The sequence below is a fragment of the Pithys albifrons genome, chromosome 3, assembly GCF_047495875.1.
Source record: "Pithys albifrons albifrons isolate INPA30051 chromosome 3, PitAlb_v1, whole genome shotgun sequence".
NCBI lineage: Eukaryota > Metazoa > Chordata > Aves > Passeriformes > Thamnophilidae > Pithys > Pithys albifrons.
In genome coordinates, this window is record NC_092460.1 from 88,678,851 (window position 1) to 88,694,108 (window position 15,258).

General features: G+C 41.6%; 1 protein-coding gene across 5 annotated transcripts in view; it reads left to right on the forward strand.

The window, feature by feature from the left end:
• SRPK2 (SRSF protein kinase 2) overlaps positions 1 to 15,258 on the forward strand; it is a 143,743-nt gene that overhangs the window by 120,689 nt on the left and 7,796 nt on the right. For 3 of the 5 annotated variants that reach the window (XM_071552660.1, XM_071552662.1, XM_071552661.1), the window contains 5 exons: positions 3,441 to 3,541; positions 3,635 to 3,742; positions 13,684 to 13,753; positions 14,442 to 14,534; positions 14,971 to 15,063. In XM_071552660.1, coding sequence (XP_071408761.1) covers positions 3,441 to 3,541; positions 3,635 to 3,742; positions 13,684 to 13,753; positions 14,442 to 14,534; positions 14,971 to 15,063 — 465 coding nt within the window. The remainder of the gene's footprint in view (positions 1 to 3,440; positions 3,542 to 3,634; positions 3,743 to 13,683; positions 13,754 to 14,441; positions 14,535 to 14,970; positions 15,064 to 15,258) is intronic. The other 2 variants (XM_071552664.1, XM_071552663.1) reach the window with 2 other exon arrangements.

Here is a 15,258-nt window from a genome sequence, read left to right on the forward strand (position 1 = left end):
TCAGTCTACACAGGAAAAAAAGAAAAGGAAATTTATAGGTGCAAGTAAGCATCATTCCCATAGTTTAGAGGTAGAAGGTGATCGTTAGATCATGTAACATGACTTCCTTTTATAACCAGTCAGTAAATATACCATCTGTTAAGCCCAGTAACCTTTATACTTGGCTTAAAACAAAAAGATACTGCTCTTGATTTTGACAGGGAAAATGATAAACAATGTAATGTGGCTGAAGTGTGTTCCACTGCTTGGTACTGTGAATTGTTTCAGAAGAGTTGTAGCACGTTTGGATTTGTCTGGCTACAGCTTCTGTCTGCTACTGCTTGTCAGATCTGTTCTCAGTCCTACTGACAAACTCTGTAATGTGATATGTGTTCATTCACTAATGGTTCTTTCTGTGTTAAACAGTTCCTCCCTTAACCTTTTATCAAAACTCACGGGGGCATGTTGCCAACAGCAACTCACTATGGCTTTTGTGTATCCAGCCTGGGTTTGGGCATTTAAATTCTGGCCATCAGAACAGCTCTGATCCAAAACTTTTGCCTGTAATGTTTGTTTGAAGACCTGGAGGGTGAAATTGCAGGGTCATTCTAAAGAGCTGGATTTTTGCCATTGAATTAAATTGCTTCAGGGTATTACCCATAGGTCTTATTTATAGTGCCAGTGGCTAAATTACAAATATATGGGTTTCAACTTTAATAAAGAAAATTCTGAGTGACTGAATCTGTAAGCGGTTAGAAGAAAATGAGATGGCTTAGGGAGCAGATCCCCAAGTCTGCCATCAGCATTGTCACAGATGAAGTTACTAAATTTAAATGGAACTGTATGGAAAAATGCAGTCAAGTGTGCTTTATGACATTAGAAGAGCAATTCACACAATTTATTACAGAGTCTGACAGGTATGGTAGGAAATGTGAAATAAATAAAGCTGAGCAGGACTGTATTTCTGGAAGATCCCAAGATCCAGGAAAAGAAGGTTTCCAGTCCATCTCCTTACACTCTGAAGTCTCTGAAACAATACACAGGAGGTTTCTAGATGCCTGGTAGTTTCTACATTTGTTCTGCTATCTCTTGCACAGACAGAAAGACTCCACGGCTGGTTTTGGGGGTAATGTGTAAAATCCTCATGCCTCCAGAGTATAGTCAGTTTTGTCATCATGGGAACAGCTGTTCTCCAGGAGAAACAAGCCTGCTTTATTCCTCCTTGATGTTATCTCATCAGTTCACACACCTTTCATGCAAAGAAAAAAAGAAGGACAGTAAATAGCTCAGTTCTTCTGTAGAAAGAAGAAAAGCTGAATGTTATGAATATTAATGGTATCAGTAATAATGTTGTGTTAAACAGTAATAAAACAGATGAAGGTATTTAGAGAAAAAGAAGCATGCAAGTGTTGCAAGCTATTCAATATCTTTAAATGGTGCTACTTTTTCACTCTAATGCCCTTGTATTGAAGTAGACTTCATTAGTTCCTCTTTGTCTAGGCATTCCTATACATTGTTAAGTGACATGATCACATCTTATTTTGGGGGGGCCCCTTGCCTCATTCAGTGCACAGACCAGTTTGTGTTCAGTGGGTGAGCAGCTTTTATCTTTGTCATGTTCTCACTTTGTGACCAAATGCCCGGAAGATGGATCTGTGATTTCCTTGTGACTCTACTCCTTCCAGTGTTTGAGTGTTTACTAAGTAACTGTCATGCTGAGACTATGAGAATTAAGGTGATACTTGGTAGATTTTACAGAACTAGGACACAGAAGTGCTCACTAGTTTTGTGCTCAGGTTAAGGTGGTTTGGATGCTTTTTTGTGCGTACTTACTGAAAGGGAAGCTCCTTCTGATGACACTTGCAGTTTTGAGTGATCTGTGTTTGTCATCAGAATCCAAGAATTCATCCCTCAGAAGATACAGGACATAAACATCATAAGTTTCTGAGTAAAACACAAAAGTACAGGTGCTTTCCTATTACCTGGCCAGGTCCCTTTGTTAGAAGAAGGTTGAAGAAAGCTGTTTTCTAATGTCATAATCAGATGTTATACTCAAGAGGCTTTTTCCCCCCTTCATTCCACTTTATTTACTGCAGTCCTTCACCTTCAACAAGCTGTGTGGGAAGGATTTATCTAGCACTGTCTTTTTTTTTTTTTTTGGCAAGGACTACTTAACTGAGAAAGGCTCTGTTATTTCTTGAGTAATGGATCTCCTTGTGTTAACAAAAATTAGACCACACTATGCAGCATGCTTGTTAGGGAGGACTAATATTAAGCTTGCCAGTCTTACTAATCCCTGTCTTTCAAGTATTTTACTTCTATGCCCTGTGTTGGTGCTTTTTAGGAACTGGAGTCTTGGATTCCATTCCAGCTTTTTAGAGGACTGTTTGAGTCTCCACCCCTTCTGTCTTCTGCTGTTTAGTCCTGTATTTTCTTTCCTTCTCTCCCCTGGTGGACTCTGCCACTTCTTTTCTTTTTGGCCACATACTCAGTGCTCTGATGACCCGTTCAGGCTTCTGTGCCATCTGATTTCAGTCACTCCTCACTCACCATCACACACAGGATTGTATCTCCATGTCCCATGTCTGGTATGTTTTCCTCTCCCAGTTCTTACACCAGTTCAGCAGATCATTAGAATCACAAGTGCTTTTTCTATCTAGTACCTGTTTCTTTTCTTACCATTGATTTCCAATTTAGTCCATGGAGTTCTGGAAACCGAGACCAACCCTGTGCTGCTCTGTGATTTGTGATACCTGGTTCTGTCTTCCACTTTCACCTCATCTGCTTTCTTTCCAGTGCAGTTTAGGAACTGGCAGGTGGCACATCAAAACAGAGAACAGCAGCACCTCCCCTGGTCTGTGTAGAGGTTTTCAGTGTCCCAAGAGCCCCTGAATGTTGCAAGATGAATTAGATTGAAGTTCTGCCTTTTTAGTCTGGATCATACTTGATGCAAATAGGACCTTCAGAGAACTCTGATTCACTATGAATTATTTGTGGAAGGGCTTGACAGTCCCTTAGACTCTCAAATTAGCCAGGAGAGAAAAAATCCAGCCAAGTTGCATTTAACTTTTTCAGACATGGAAGTGCAGGATTCATCTTCTCAACCAAACTGTTTCAAGAACATATCTTTAATGTGGAGTTCTTGGAGTCGGAATGTGGAGTTTTCTGTCTGAATCTGTTTTGGGAAACACGCACTGGTTTTGCTTCAAAGCTACTCTGGATATTTTAATAATAGTAATTTGACAGTTAAAGAATGCAAAAAATGTGCACTTGATGTGTATAAGGATATTTAGAAATCACGGTAAGAAATCCTATTTATGTTGCTTTAATTTCTTGTAACATTCAGCAAATTATTTTGATGTCCCAGAGTATGACAACACTGGATGAAGTGTCAGGCAAACTGCTTAGATAATGAATGGTATGCTCAAAATATTAACTATTTTGAATTTTGCTTGTGTTAGCAAAAACTCGTGCTGCTGACTTACTGGTGAATCCACTGGACCCAAGAAATGCAGATAAAATTAGAGTTAAAATTGCTGACCTGGGAAATGCCTGCTGGGTGGTAAGTGTAACTACATCATTTTAGCTGCTCACCATTTAGAACAGGTCTTTTTATTGTCCTTTTTGTCCATTAATGTGGTTCTTTTTCTTTTAGCACAAACACTTCACAGAAGACATCCAGACAAGACAATATAGATCCATAGAGGTGTTAATAGGAGCAGGTTACAGTACACCTGCTGATATCTGGAGTACAGCATGTATGGTAAGAATAATACAATACAATGTGTATTTTACAAGAGTAAACCTCCTAAAAACAGTGGTTTATTTGGTCAGAAAACCTGATGGGGATGGTTTAGACATTTTGACACAAATGCATTATCATAAATTCTGTTCTATCACGGAGCTGCCAATGGTTTTTTCCCTTTATTTCAATTCCTCAAGCTTTTCTAATCAAAAAGGAAGTATTTTGGAGAACATTTCCGATTTTCATGTGGTGCATTTTCAATTTGTAGTGAAAACCATGCAAGTTCAGAGGGAAGTGTATGTATATTTAAATGACAAACTGTAACTGAAATAGTACAACTGCATGTTTCTTTCCAGCCTTAGAATCTGTGCTACTGTTTGCTGTGTTTACATTCCTTTTTCTTGCATGGAGTAGCAGAACAGTGAAATCCTTCAAATTCTTGCCAAGTGCAGTGAAAACATGGATTGGATTAGGCTTGCAAATCACAGCTTTAGGTTTGAAACTTTGAAAAGAAGGAATTTAGTGTAAAATATGTGGTAACATTCTGTAGAATTAGTTTTAGCACAGGGGAACTGAAATGACAGATTTTTTAAAAATCTTTAGAGAGCAGGAAAAGTGAAAATTTAATCATTCAACTTTCTGAAACAGTTTTGTTTGTAGAATCCCTTTGAGGACAAACAAGCTACGTGCATCTTCTCATTAAAGCTGGTGTGTATTTCCAAAAAATACATTAAAAATACCTGTGTCTATTTTAAAAGCAAAAACTTAATCAAATCTTTGTGTTTTACAAATACATGTCTGAAAGAGTAAGTGTGTGAGGAGGAGGAAGAGGACGAGGAGGAGACTCAAACACCAGACACAGTTTGCAGGAGTGGGTGATGGGGAGAATTGCACAACTTGGCAGGAAAGGAGGAGGAGGAGGATTGAAAGGAACATAAAATCCTACAGACATTATAAGCTCAGCAGGCCATGTATTGGACATAACTGACCCATAAGTGAGATTAAAGTGTGTTTTCTCGGGAGCTGAGTACTAGCTCTTGCTTTAGTATACAGAAAAATATCCATTTCCAAATTTACTCATCCATTTGAGGACAAAATGTAGTTTTTCTGTTATATTGGAAAGAAACCATAGAAAATATTCCACAGATTTCTTCCTTAATTCTTCCAATGATTCTTCTCTTAACTAACTGCAGAATTGTTACAGAGATTTTCTGTGCCTGTTAACTGATACTTGCAAACCTCAGTTGAACCTGATAACTTTTTATGGTATTCATCTTTGTTTAGGGGTGTACCTACCCTTGCTAATTTTATATACAGTCTTTTAGCTAAAGCCACATAAGGCAGGCTGAAATCTATCTAGGATTGGGTCTGAAGATAATGGGGTGCTTAATATCAATATCATACCTGAGGAATGTAATATTCCTAAAATACTTGGGGCTGCCCAACCTCTTACACTTTCTCTTCCATGTTACATAAGCATTACTGCTTTCTTCAAACTCAAGGGGGAAGAAAGCCTAAAGCATCATTGCCACTGGAGGTGCCTTAGCTCAGATCCACAATTCTGTGTGAAGTATTTTAATCAGGAAATTACATTTCTGCTATTTTGTTATGTAAGTGTAAACATAGTAAAGCATTTGAGACAGAAGTGCTGTAATTCTGTCTTCTGCCAGAGGCTTTGGGCTTTTTTCCCTTAAAAAATGCAGTAGAAATTTTAGAACCTTACAGCACTGACACAGAGTTGTTGAATTCAGTTATCATTGTATAGTTGTGTAAAAACTAGAGAGCAGGCTCTCAAGCTCACCTGAAAAATTCCTCATTTGAAACCTCCCCGAATCTGCTCTCACTGCTGTGTGGCTGAGGAAATGGGTCAGAGCACTGGGAACAGTGGTCTGTATCAGGTGGAAAACAGCTCTGAGGGAGGGATTGCCTTGAAGACCTTAACAGCTCTTTCTGTAGAAGGCTTTTAGCAGAGATTAACAGCCAGGGAAGCATTCCTGATGTGGAACTGCAAGTTCCCAAATAACTTATTTAGGCTGTCTTTGGAAATTACGATTTGAATCTTCCCCAGTCCCTAAAGCAGTCAAGAACTGTAAACTACTAAAGTGTTCTAATGCCATTACAGTCCCACTTGCTTTCTGATGTTTGGTTTCCTTGTTTTACCTGTTCAGAAAATGCCCTTCTGGGTTACTTTGCTCTTATTTCATACTTAAATTCACTTTGTTCCATAATTTTTACTGTCACTTGTGTTTTCCAAAGGAGCAGGAGGTGTTCAGTTTCAGCCAAAATACAGCTCAGATACCCCAAGACTCTCAAAAGGAGAGCAAAGAGATGACTTTGTCCTGTTTCTTTGCTTGTACAAGTCCAAAGTCATTAGGGGCACTTTAGGAAGCAGTACTATCCAAACTGGTGGTCCAGCAATATTTCATTGCTTTTTTCTTGGCAGGCTCCCATCCATCCTCACTTTACCCAGTGTGACAGCACCGAGCACACATGAACACTGCTTAGCTTGCAAAATAGGAGAGTTTATCCACGTGTTTTATGTCCACTGCTCTGTCAGATATTTTAGCTCATGTATCCATTAAAATAAATTACAATAAAAAAATTATGATTAAAAATAGGCCTTTCTTGGAATGAACTTAGTGCCAATAGGATTTCCATGTCAAAGATTTATGTGTATGTAAAATACATCAATCTTTTTATGTGTCCTGGATTTTATGAAGGACAACTTGGAGTGCTTGGCACCAGGGTTCACCTGGGATTTTAACTTGGTCGGTTGTTTTGTGGATCTCCATTTGAGCCCAAGGTTTTCACTGCCTTTGCTTGCTAATGAAAGTCTTGCTCACTGAGAATAGCATTGAATGAAGAGTAGCAAGGCTACTGGTTCTTGTGTTGGTTTGTATTTATGGCATAAAGTGTGTTAAGTCAAGTGCAGAGGTTGTGTTCTATCACAACAGCAGCAGACTTTTTTTTATCATGCCATTTGCCCATCAGTCCTACATGATGATCTTTAGTAGTGAGGATGGAGATGATGATTTTAAACAAAAGCCTCTGATAAAAGGGCCTTGGGTATGCGAAGCATCTGTTTCCTGTGTGCACAGCAACTTCAGAATACCCCTTGTGAGTGTTGCTTTTGGGATGTGGTGTGTTGTGTCTCTGTGACAGTGTTCCTCACCTGGGCTCTGCTGGTATGGGCTGGCTTTGTCCAGCCATGAACTTTGTGGTGTCAGTGAAGCTTCCAGGCAAGAGTAGTCCTGTTTTATTTGTGTTGCCTTTAGCATAGGGGTGGCCTGAGTTTCTGGTCAGGATTACTTGTGCTGGAAGCGGACATAATCAGGGACATGCAGCGACTCTACCAAGTAGCAGAACAGGGCAAAATAACTCAGTGCTAAAACCTTACAGTGCTGTTTCTTTGTTGCTATGTCTGTAAGTGGCATTGCAAGCCAGCAGCCCCTGAGCTGAATCTTCTAATTTTAGTTGTTTTGACATGACCCAGTTCTTGTGCCCCGAACATCTTCGGATCAGAATGAAAGGATGAATGTGAGTATCCTCAGGCAGTACCAGTCCTCTGCTCAGGTGATCTGAGTCTCAGTCATTGAGGAAATACTAAATTAAAAAAGCAAGGGAAAAGAAGAGGGTGGTGCATATCTTTGGAAGCTTACAGTCCGTGCATGTATCCAGTGGTCTGAAGCTATGAGAGAGGTTTGGAGTCAGTGAGCTTTTCCAAACCACGGTGGAGCTGTTTGCTTGTTCTGTGCTCAGCAAAGCAGGCAAAAAAAGGGCAACTCACATTTTTTTTCCCAGACTTCAGTGACTTCAGTCTGAGTGATTCTTTCTGTCATTTGCTGGACAATTATAAATTTTGCTAGAAAAATTATACAGTGTCCTTTTATTTTTCTTCTATCAGTGTGACCTATTTAAATGGGATACCCAGCTGCTCTCATGGAAAGCTAGACATTGGGAATCTATCTCTCTCCACAATTACTGAATTCTAGAAAATGTTCCCTTGCTGTACTAAGCCCTAATTTAATTCTGCCAATAGGGAGGTGCATTTCTCAGTTTCATCAAAAAAACCCGAATAGATTTGGAGCCAGCAGTACCTCTGACAGGACTGAAACCACTGCTGATGATTTAATTTTATCAGGCAGAACTTCCACAGTTGTAGTATTGAGAGGGTTGCCTTCTGTAGAGCAGAAACTGAACAGGCACTGCATGATTTAGCATTTCCTAAATCCCAGAAAACATGGGACACAGGACTCCACTGCTGCTGCCAAGTAATCCTGGCAAGATGAGGGAGTTAGTACTGGCAGACACGTCCCTTTGTATTGCTCCTGGAAATGACTGCAAGCACCATGATTCCACTGCTTCTCCTTGTTTATGGTGTTGGATTGGAGACAGGAAAAGCACCTGAAGTGATGAGTTCATCATCTGACTGGTTCATTATGTGCACTCTTGTTGGAGCTGCAGGGAGGAGATGACTTTATCACAAGCTGGGACATGAACAAGACTGGTTTTAATACTTTCCTGAAGTGCCTTTTGTGGAGAGTTGTGGTTCCTGCAAGGTCTTGTTTTTATAAGAACCACCAAATAGTAAATCAGCAGGAAGTCAGACAAGGCGAAAATTGTACTTAGTGTTTCATCTCCCCAAAAAGAGTACAGATGATGAAAGCAAACACTGCTGAATGTGAGGGGAAGGGGATGGGCAAAGAGCTTTCAAAATGAGGGAGATGCTACTACAAGGAAACTTACAGTGATGGGTTTTTAATATGAGCATTTTCGTTCATAGGAGAGAACTCAGAGGAACAGAATGAGGAATTAGCAGGATACAGTAACTTGAGGTGTTAAAATTAAACCTACATGTAAGTGCTTGTAGGTAAACTGGGGGCTTGTCCCCCAAATTTACTTCTTTTTATGATGTCCTCTAATGCGGGGGATGTCCTTAACTACTCTTACAGTGTTGTAAGCGGGGAAACAATGATCATGCCTCCATGGGATCATGAGTATCATCATGCTGGTATGTGTGAGTGGCACATACCAAAGGTGTGATAACAAGCCTCAGTCTGCACAAAAGCAGTAGTTTGAGGAAAATGGAAAATCAAAAAATGGTTTAGAGAGGAAAAAACCCTGAAGTCGTTATGCACATATTTTTCAGTAGGCAGATTCAGTACAGAATGCTGTTATTAATCACTGCACCCTTTTTGAAGGTGGTGGGTGGACAGCCTGAAACACTGAACAGAAAATGATTTTCCAGAGAAGGTGCCTTTCCAAAGCAGCTACTTGGCATGTGCATGATTCTGAGATAGGAGTACAGCAAATGAAAGAACCCTGTTTCCTTTCCAAGCATCCCATGCATCCTCTGTTTCGTGTATCTGGCCTTTTTTACCAAGCAGTAACCATGCAAAATGCCTTTCATATTCTTTCCATTGCCTGGCTCTTCAGAGGGAGATGTCCATGGGAAAACAGTCAGCAGGTGTGTGTAGCTCAAAAAGCTTTTTGCTCTTCTTTCCATGCTCCCACTTACCTGTGGAACAGCATTCTTAAAACCAAGCCTATTTTTAAAGCAGTTCCAGTCATCTCATTCACGTCTCTTCATTTCAGCTGCAGCAGAGAAACTCTGGCCAAGAGCTGGATCTCATCTGTCAAAATAATAATTCTGGCCTATAGCTTGTTGTCCTTTTTCAGTTGGGGCTTCAGTTCAGGGAGGCTGGTGCAGTCCAAGTGAATTGTTCTTCTAGTCCTCTCCCAGACAGCTTTCTCTAGGCATGCATCCATTTTTCAATCACCAGATTGAGTACACAGCTGTCACCAGAGGAAATGTAGCTATTTCCAATTGTGTGATTAGACGTGGATCCATAATATACAATAGTGATGCCAGCAGTTCAGTGCTGTGGTAGGTTCCTATACAGTCATGTGGCAGGAAAGAAGCAGAGCCTCTCCAGAGACTAAAAAACAGCAGTGTGACCATTTATATGAAAAGTTCTCCATTTGCAAATGGAGAAAAGCAATTTGAAGTGGTTTTCTGTGATAGAAAGGTGGTAAGTAGGAACTGCCAGTACAGTCAGTAAGGATGGATGATTGCCTTGGGCTTCTGTGCCATATGCTGAGTGTGCTGTATCTTGGTTTTTATCTCCATATAATACATGAAATGTTGGCTTCTGTTGAGGTAAATGTCAACACTAAGTAAAAAACATCATGGTATTTCGAAGTTGGAGTTTCTGTCAAGAAATTAGATTTTATAAATTTACACTTTCAAAGGGAAAGTAAGTAAATACAGTTAATCTGCATTTGTATCATCATGGAAGGGTTTATGTATGTTTAAACATGTAGGTTTAAAGACATTTCTAGCAGTCTACCTGCTTTCTGAACTAGGGCTTTTGTCACAGTTACATGAGGTTCAGAGCCTCATCTGGTTGAGGGATCCCTGTCAGGATGGCATTTCCACAGCTGTTCTGAGCAGCCTGTTCCAGTATTCACCCAGTCTTGCCAGAGAGGTTTTTTTCCTTGTATTTGATTGGAATTTCTCATCTCTCCTCATGTCTGCTCTGTGTTGTCTACTCATTGGGAAGATTGTGTCTTGTTCTTCTCTGTTACTGCCTTCTCCAACCTGAGCAGACCCAGCTGCACCAGCCTCCCCTCCTGCATCCTCTGCTCAGCCCCCTGAACACCTAAGGCTAGGCCTCCCTGGTCTTTCTGCAGTTCACCAGGGTCTCCCTCCCTCATGCTGGTGGCCCCAGAGTGGTCACAGGTTTGCTGGTGCACGGTGAGTGCTGAGGAGGAGGGTGGTCCCTTCCCCTGGGGGCTGGTGACAGGGTTGTGACAGACAGCACTGTGTGCTCACCATGCTGCCCTCGGAACTCGGCCTGTTGATGCCATCACAGAGAGTCAGCAACTTCCCTTATGGAGACTGGGTGGGTTTATGTACCTACAGCTGGGTGGAAAGTGTGGGTAAGTACTGAGTATGCCCAGGAAGGCCAGAGCAGCAAAACTGGTTCTGAGTACCAGCAGCAGAGAGCTGCTCTCCAGCAGCACTGACTGGCCAATGGGATGGGCTTTCCAGGGCACCTTGCCTTTGGACTTGTGGGTTTCAAGAGCAGCAGAACCCTGTCTGATAAAATCCAGAGGTGTCATTGTCCTTCTTACAGCTATTTATATGGGCATTAATCTGCTTGTAACGCTGATTCTTTATGAGAAAAACTTAAGTCTGGGTTTTATTCTTTTATAAATGAGGCCAAATTAATTTCGTTAACTTGCGCTGTGCAGCCAGTCCATCCTACAGATATCTGGGAGCATATTGCCAGGTTGCCATAGAGGAACCTGTGAGACATTGTCCTCCGTGGATGCTAAGTATTACTGCAAATATTTAGCACCTGTCTCCAGGCTGTCCCTGCGTGCATCTGAGCTGGAATTTTTTTTCATTCTTGGTGCAGAGTCCTTTAGGGACAGTCAGGAAATAAATATGTGAGGTGGTGCATCTCCAGCCCATCCTGGGAGAGTCAGAGCTACACAAAAAAGGAAAAAAGAAGCAGCATCATTTTGAAAAGCTTTAGTTTCTCTTTAGTAAGAGGATAGTATAAATATCCCAAGTCTGTAAGAGCTTGCAGCTCTTGCAATACACAACCTGATCTAAAATTCAGAGTATCACAGTGATACACTTACTTCTTGTGCTTCTCTGTGAACAGTTTTTATAGTTTTTCATTTAATCTTTTTAGTCCCACGCAGACATATCAAGCTATTAATGCTTCATTTTTGGGGACAGAAGCTATATTCTTGTGCAGTCTACATTTTTGGCTAAATTCAGCTATGTTTTCATTGTTCTCTGGGAATCTGTTACAGCAGTGAGTTTCTTAACGTCCTCAGAAATCAGCCCCTTCAGCATGTGTTCTCCTTGGAAAGCTGGTCCATGAGATACGGAGGAGACAGTTGGGTCTTCTCAGTCTCATGTTCAAGGGAGTAACAGTGTTCTCTGTGCTGTGTTTAGAGTCTCTCCCAGTGATCTCTTCTGGCTGCTCTTAAAATTTGTTTCTGTTTCGAAACCTTGTATTTTCTGAAGTCCCTCAGGTTTTTTCCAGCTTTAAAATGAAAACTGTCCATCTTGAGCGAAGAGTAGAGTAAAAAAAAAAGTGAATGACTGTTTATTAAGTGATAGTAACTTTAGAAATTCAAGGCCCATTCACACTACCAACAGAAATGTCAGCAAGGGGCGTTCTTGTTTTCTTGGCTGCTGAGTGATGGCAGTGAATTATGTTGGCTGTAGCCCACTTGGATGACACTGCGGTTCACAGCTTGAAGGAGCTGAGTACCCATAAATAGGCTAAATTTACAGGTGATTTAACAACTCCAGATTATAAATTGGAACAGAAAAGTGCCTATTTTCTTTCAGGAGGCAAATATTTTGTAGTAAGTGTTCTAACAGAATGAAATCCCATCCTAGAACTGTGCCAGGAAGTGCTGCCTGATTTTTGGAATGCTTTTCTGGATCAGATGTTTTCCCAGGTCTTGGACATGGAAAATATTTTGGTGTTTAAACCACCTGGAAAGAATTAGATTCCTGTGGCTGCTTGGGCAGTTCGTGAGCCAGAGCTAAAAGAGAATAGTTTAACAAATTAAACTAGAGGAATCCGTGTTTGTGCACAGGCAGAGGCTCTCATAGTTACTTCAGGGATTTGTGGCTTTTCATATTCATTACAACCAAAAAGAGAAACTCAGTTTTGCTCTAACCTGGCACAGGGTTATCATCCCCTCTGAGCACTGCCATGGCCTGAAGGGGTCAGATGTCATGGTGTCTCTCTGGATTCCCCATCAGTGACAGTCTCACTGTTTACCCCATCATTGCAGTATTTACTTTGATGACTTCTGATTCAACAAAAAACACTTGTAAAATCTGTTACAGATTTTGAGTCTTTGAAGATGCTTACTCTGTTTGCTAATTTCAAGTGCTTAATTGTAGCTATAAATAGATTTTATTTGTGATTCAGACTTCTTTAGTTCAGTCTCCAGCATATAATCTGACCCATAAATACTCTTCAGATACATGGGTGTATTTAGAAATACCTTTGAGTTTCATTAGCTCACACAGCCTTACCATGATCCCCAGACAACCCATGAGTGTGTGAAGCCACGTTTAACACGGGCTGTCCCGTTGCTGTGTCCCACTCCCAGTCAGTCTGGAACTGCTTCCCCAGCAGCCGCCACGTGCTCTTGGGGCCTCCCGCCGCAGGCTCTGGCACTGGATGTGGAAGCCCCACCAAGGTGCTCACACACCCCATGTCCATTCCTCCTGCTTCCCTGTGGCTGAGGCAGGACTGGCTGGGGCTGGCTGTGCTGCCGGCGCTCCACCCAGGGGTACCAGGGGCCAAGTGTGGGGCTCTTCTTCCTCCTTCCCTGTGAATGAGGCAGGGCTGGCTGTGCTGCCGGCGCTCCACCCAGGGGTACCAGGGGCCAAGTGTGGGGCTCTTCTTCCTCCTTCCCTGTGGATGGGGTAGGACTGGTTTGGGCTGGCTGTGCTGCCTGTTGCCAGTGCTCCATCCCAGGGGTACCAGGGGCCAAGCGTGGGGCTGTTCCTTCCTCCTTCCCTGTGGATGAGGTACGTCTGGTTTGGGCTGGCTGTGCTGCTGGCACTCCACCCAGGGGTGCCCAGGGCCGAGCGTGGAGCTGTTCCTTCCTCCTTCCCTGTGGCTGAGGCAGGACTGGCTGGGGCTGGCTGTGCTGCCGGCACTCCACCCAGGGGTGCCCAGGGCCGAGCGTGGGGCTCTCCAGGGCCGCATTCCCACTGTCATTGCACTGCAGGAGTGATGGACCCCAGGTAAGTGGCCGCTCCTCAGTCTCACATCCAGTCCTAGGCCTGGATGAGTGTTGAATGTTAATTCCCTCCCAGTTCTGAGATAGTTGTGATGTTCTGCTGACATCTTACGATCAAAACCATGATTTCTGAAATACCCATCAGTGTGTCTGTTATGTTACAGGCATTTGAGCTCGCGACTGGAGATTATTTGTTTGAACCACACTCTGGTGAAGACTATTCCAGGGATGAAGGTATGAATCTTTAGAGATAGATTATACGTATTTTCATACGCCTTAAATTTCCAGTGAGCTTACAGTGGGGTTTTGTATTTGAGTAGAACTGTTCATACACATCATTTTCAGAGTATAAATATGACTTTTTTTCTTTTTAGTTTTAAGTTCCACCACTAGCAATGGGTGGGCAAAAACTCCCTTCTGCAGATATTCATCTACTTAACAACTGCCTGAAGGAATTAAACTGCCCTTCTTGTAAGACTGCATATGTGTGGAAACCTGATTGAAAATAACATTTTAGTTTAGAAAAGAAACGACAAATTTGAACTTCATAGTATTTTCTCTTTATAAGAGTGACACTGGAATAATGTTTACATTGTGTATTTGTATTTGAATTAGGCAATTACTAATTATTTTTTAAAATCAGAGTTAACTCCTGCTTCCATCTGTATACCTGTCCATTTTCATGCTTGCTTGTAAATGCTCTTTGCAGTGGTAATGTGGGCATCATTCATTGTTCCTAAATGCTACTAATGATGCCAGAGCTCTGCTGATCCTGGAAACCTCTGCATGGATTTGCTGCAAACATTGTTGATTTGAAACTATTTCTGATTTTTTACTAATTCCAGTTTCTTTCCTCTTCTTTTTTATCCCATCCTTTCCCTGCCCCTTCCACTCCCGTATCCTTTTTTTCTCTCCCTCATAGACCACATAGCACACATCATAGAGCTGCTAGGCAATATCCCAAGGCACTTTGCTCTATCTGGAAAATATTCTCGGGAATTCTTCAATCGCAGAGGTAGTACCTCTTCTTTTTGAAAGGTGCCGTGATGCAGACAGAAGTGGAATTGCTGTTGCTGGTTGTAGCATATCCCAGTGAGGAGCATTTCCTGAAATCACACAATGTTTTCTTTTTGACAAGCAAAATGCACACAAATCTCTGACAAAATTTCTTTTTTTTTTAATCCAGATATTCTGAGAAATAACGATTGGTACATTTTAAATTACCTGGCAAAACTTGTTTGTGGCCAGCAGATACTCAAACACTGTCTTGAGAAGGAAGTTTTGCTGAAAGCATCTCTCCCAAGTACCCACTGAGTGAACAGTGTGCACGAGTGTTTTTTACCAGGATCAATCTATTTCTGTCTGTACCGGGCCAGTGTTAGTGTGTGCATGCAATGTACTGATTAAACTGTTGTATGTTTCTGTTTTGCTGGCAATGTTCTCCAATGCAGACCACATAGCATTGATCATTGAACTGCTGGGAAAAATCCCTCGAAAATACGCTATGTTGGGGAAATATTCCAAGGAGTTTTTCACCAAAAAAGGTAACGGTATTTATGCAACACTAATTTAAAGCATAATGCTATCCAGAAGGAGAATGTGTTCATTTATGGGTGCTGAAGAAATATGTCCATTTAAATGGAGAGCTCTTAGTAAAGAAGAATTTTGGTGTCAACGTGGCTGGCTGAGAAAAGCCACAATTTGCAGTATTCATTTCAATATTTCAGTTAAAGTTCATT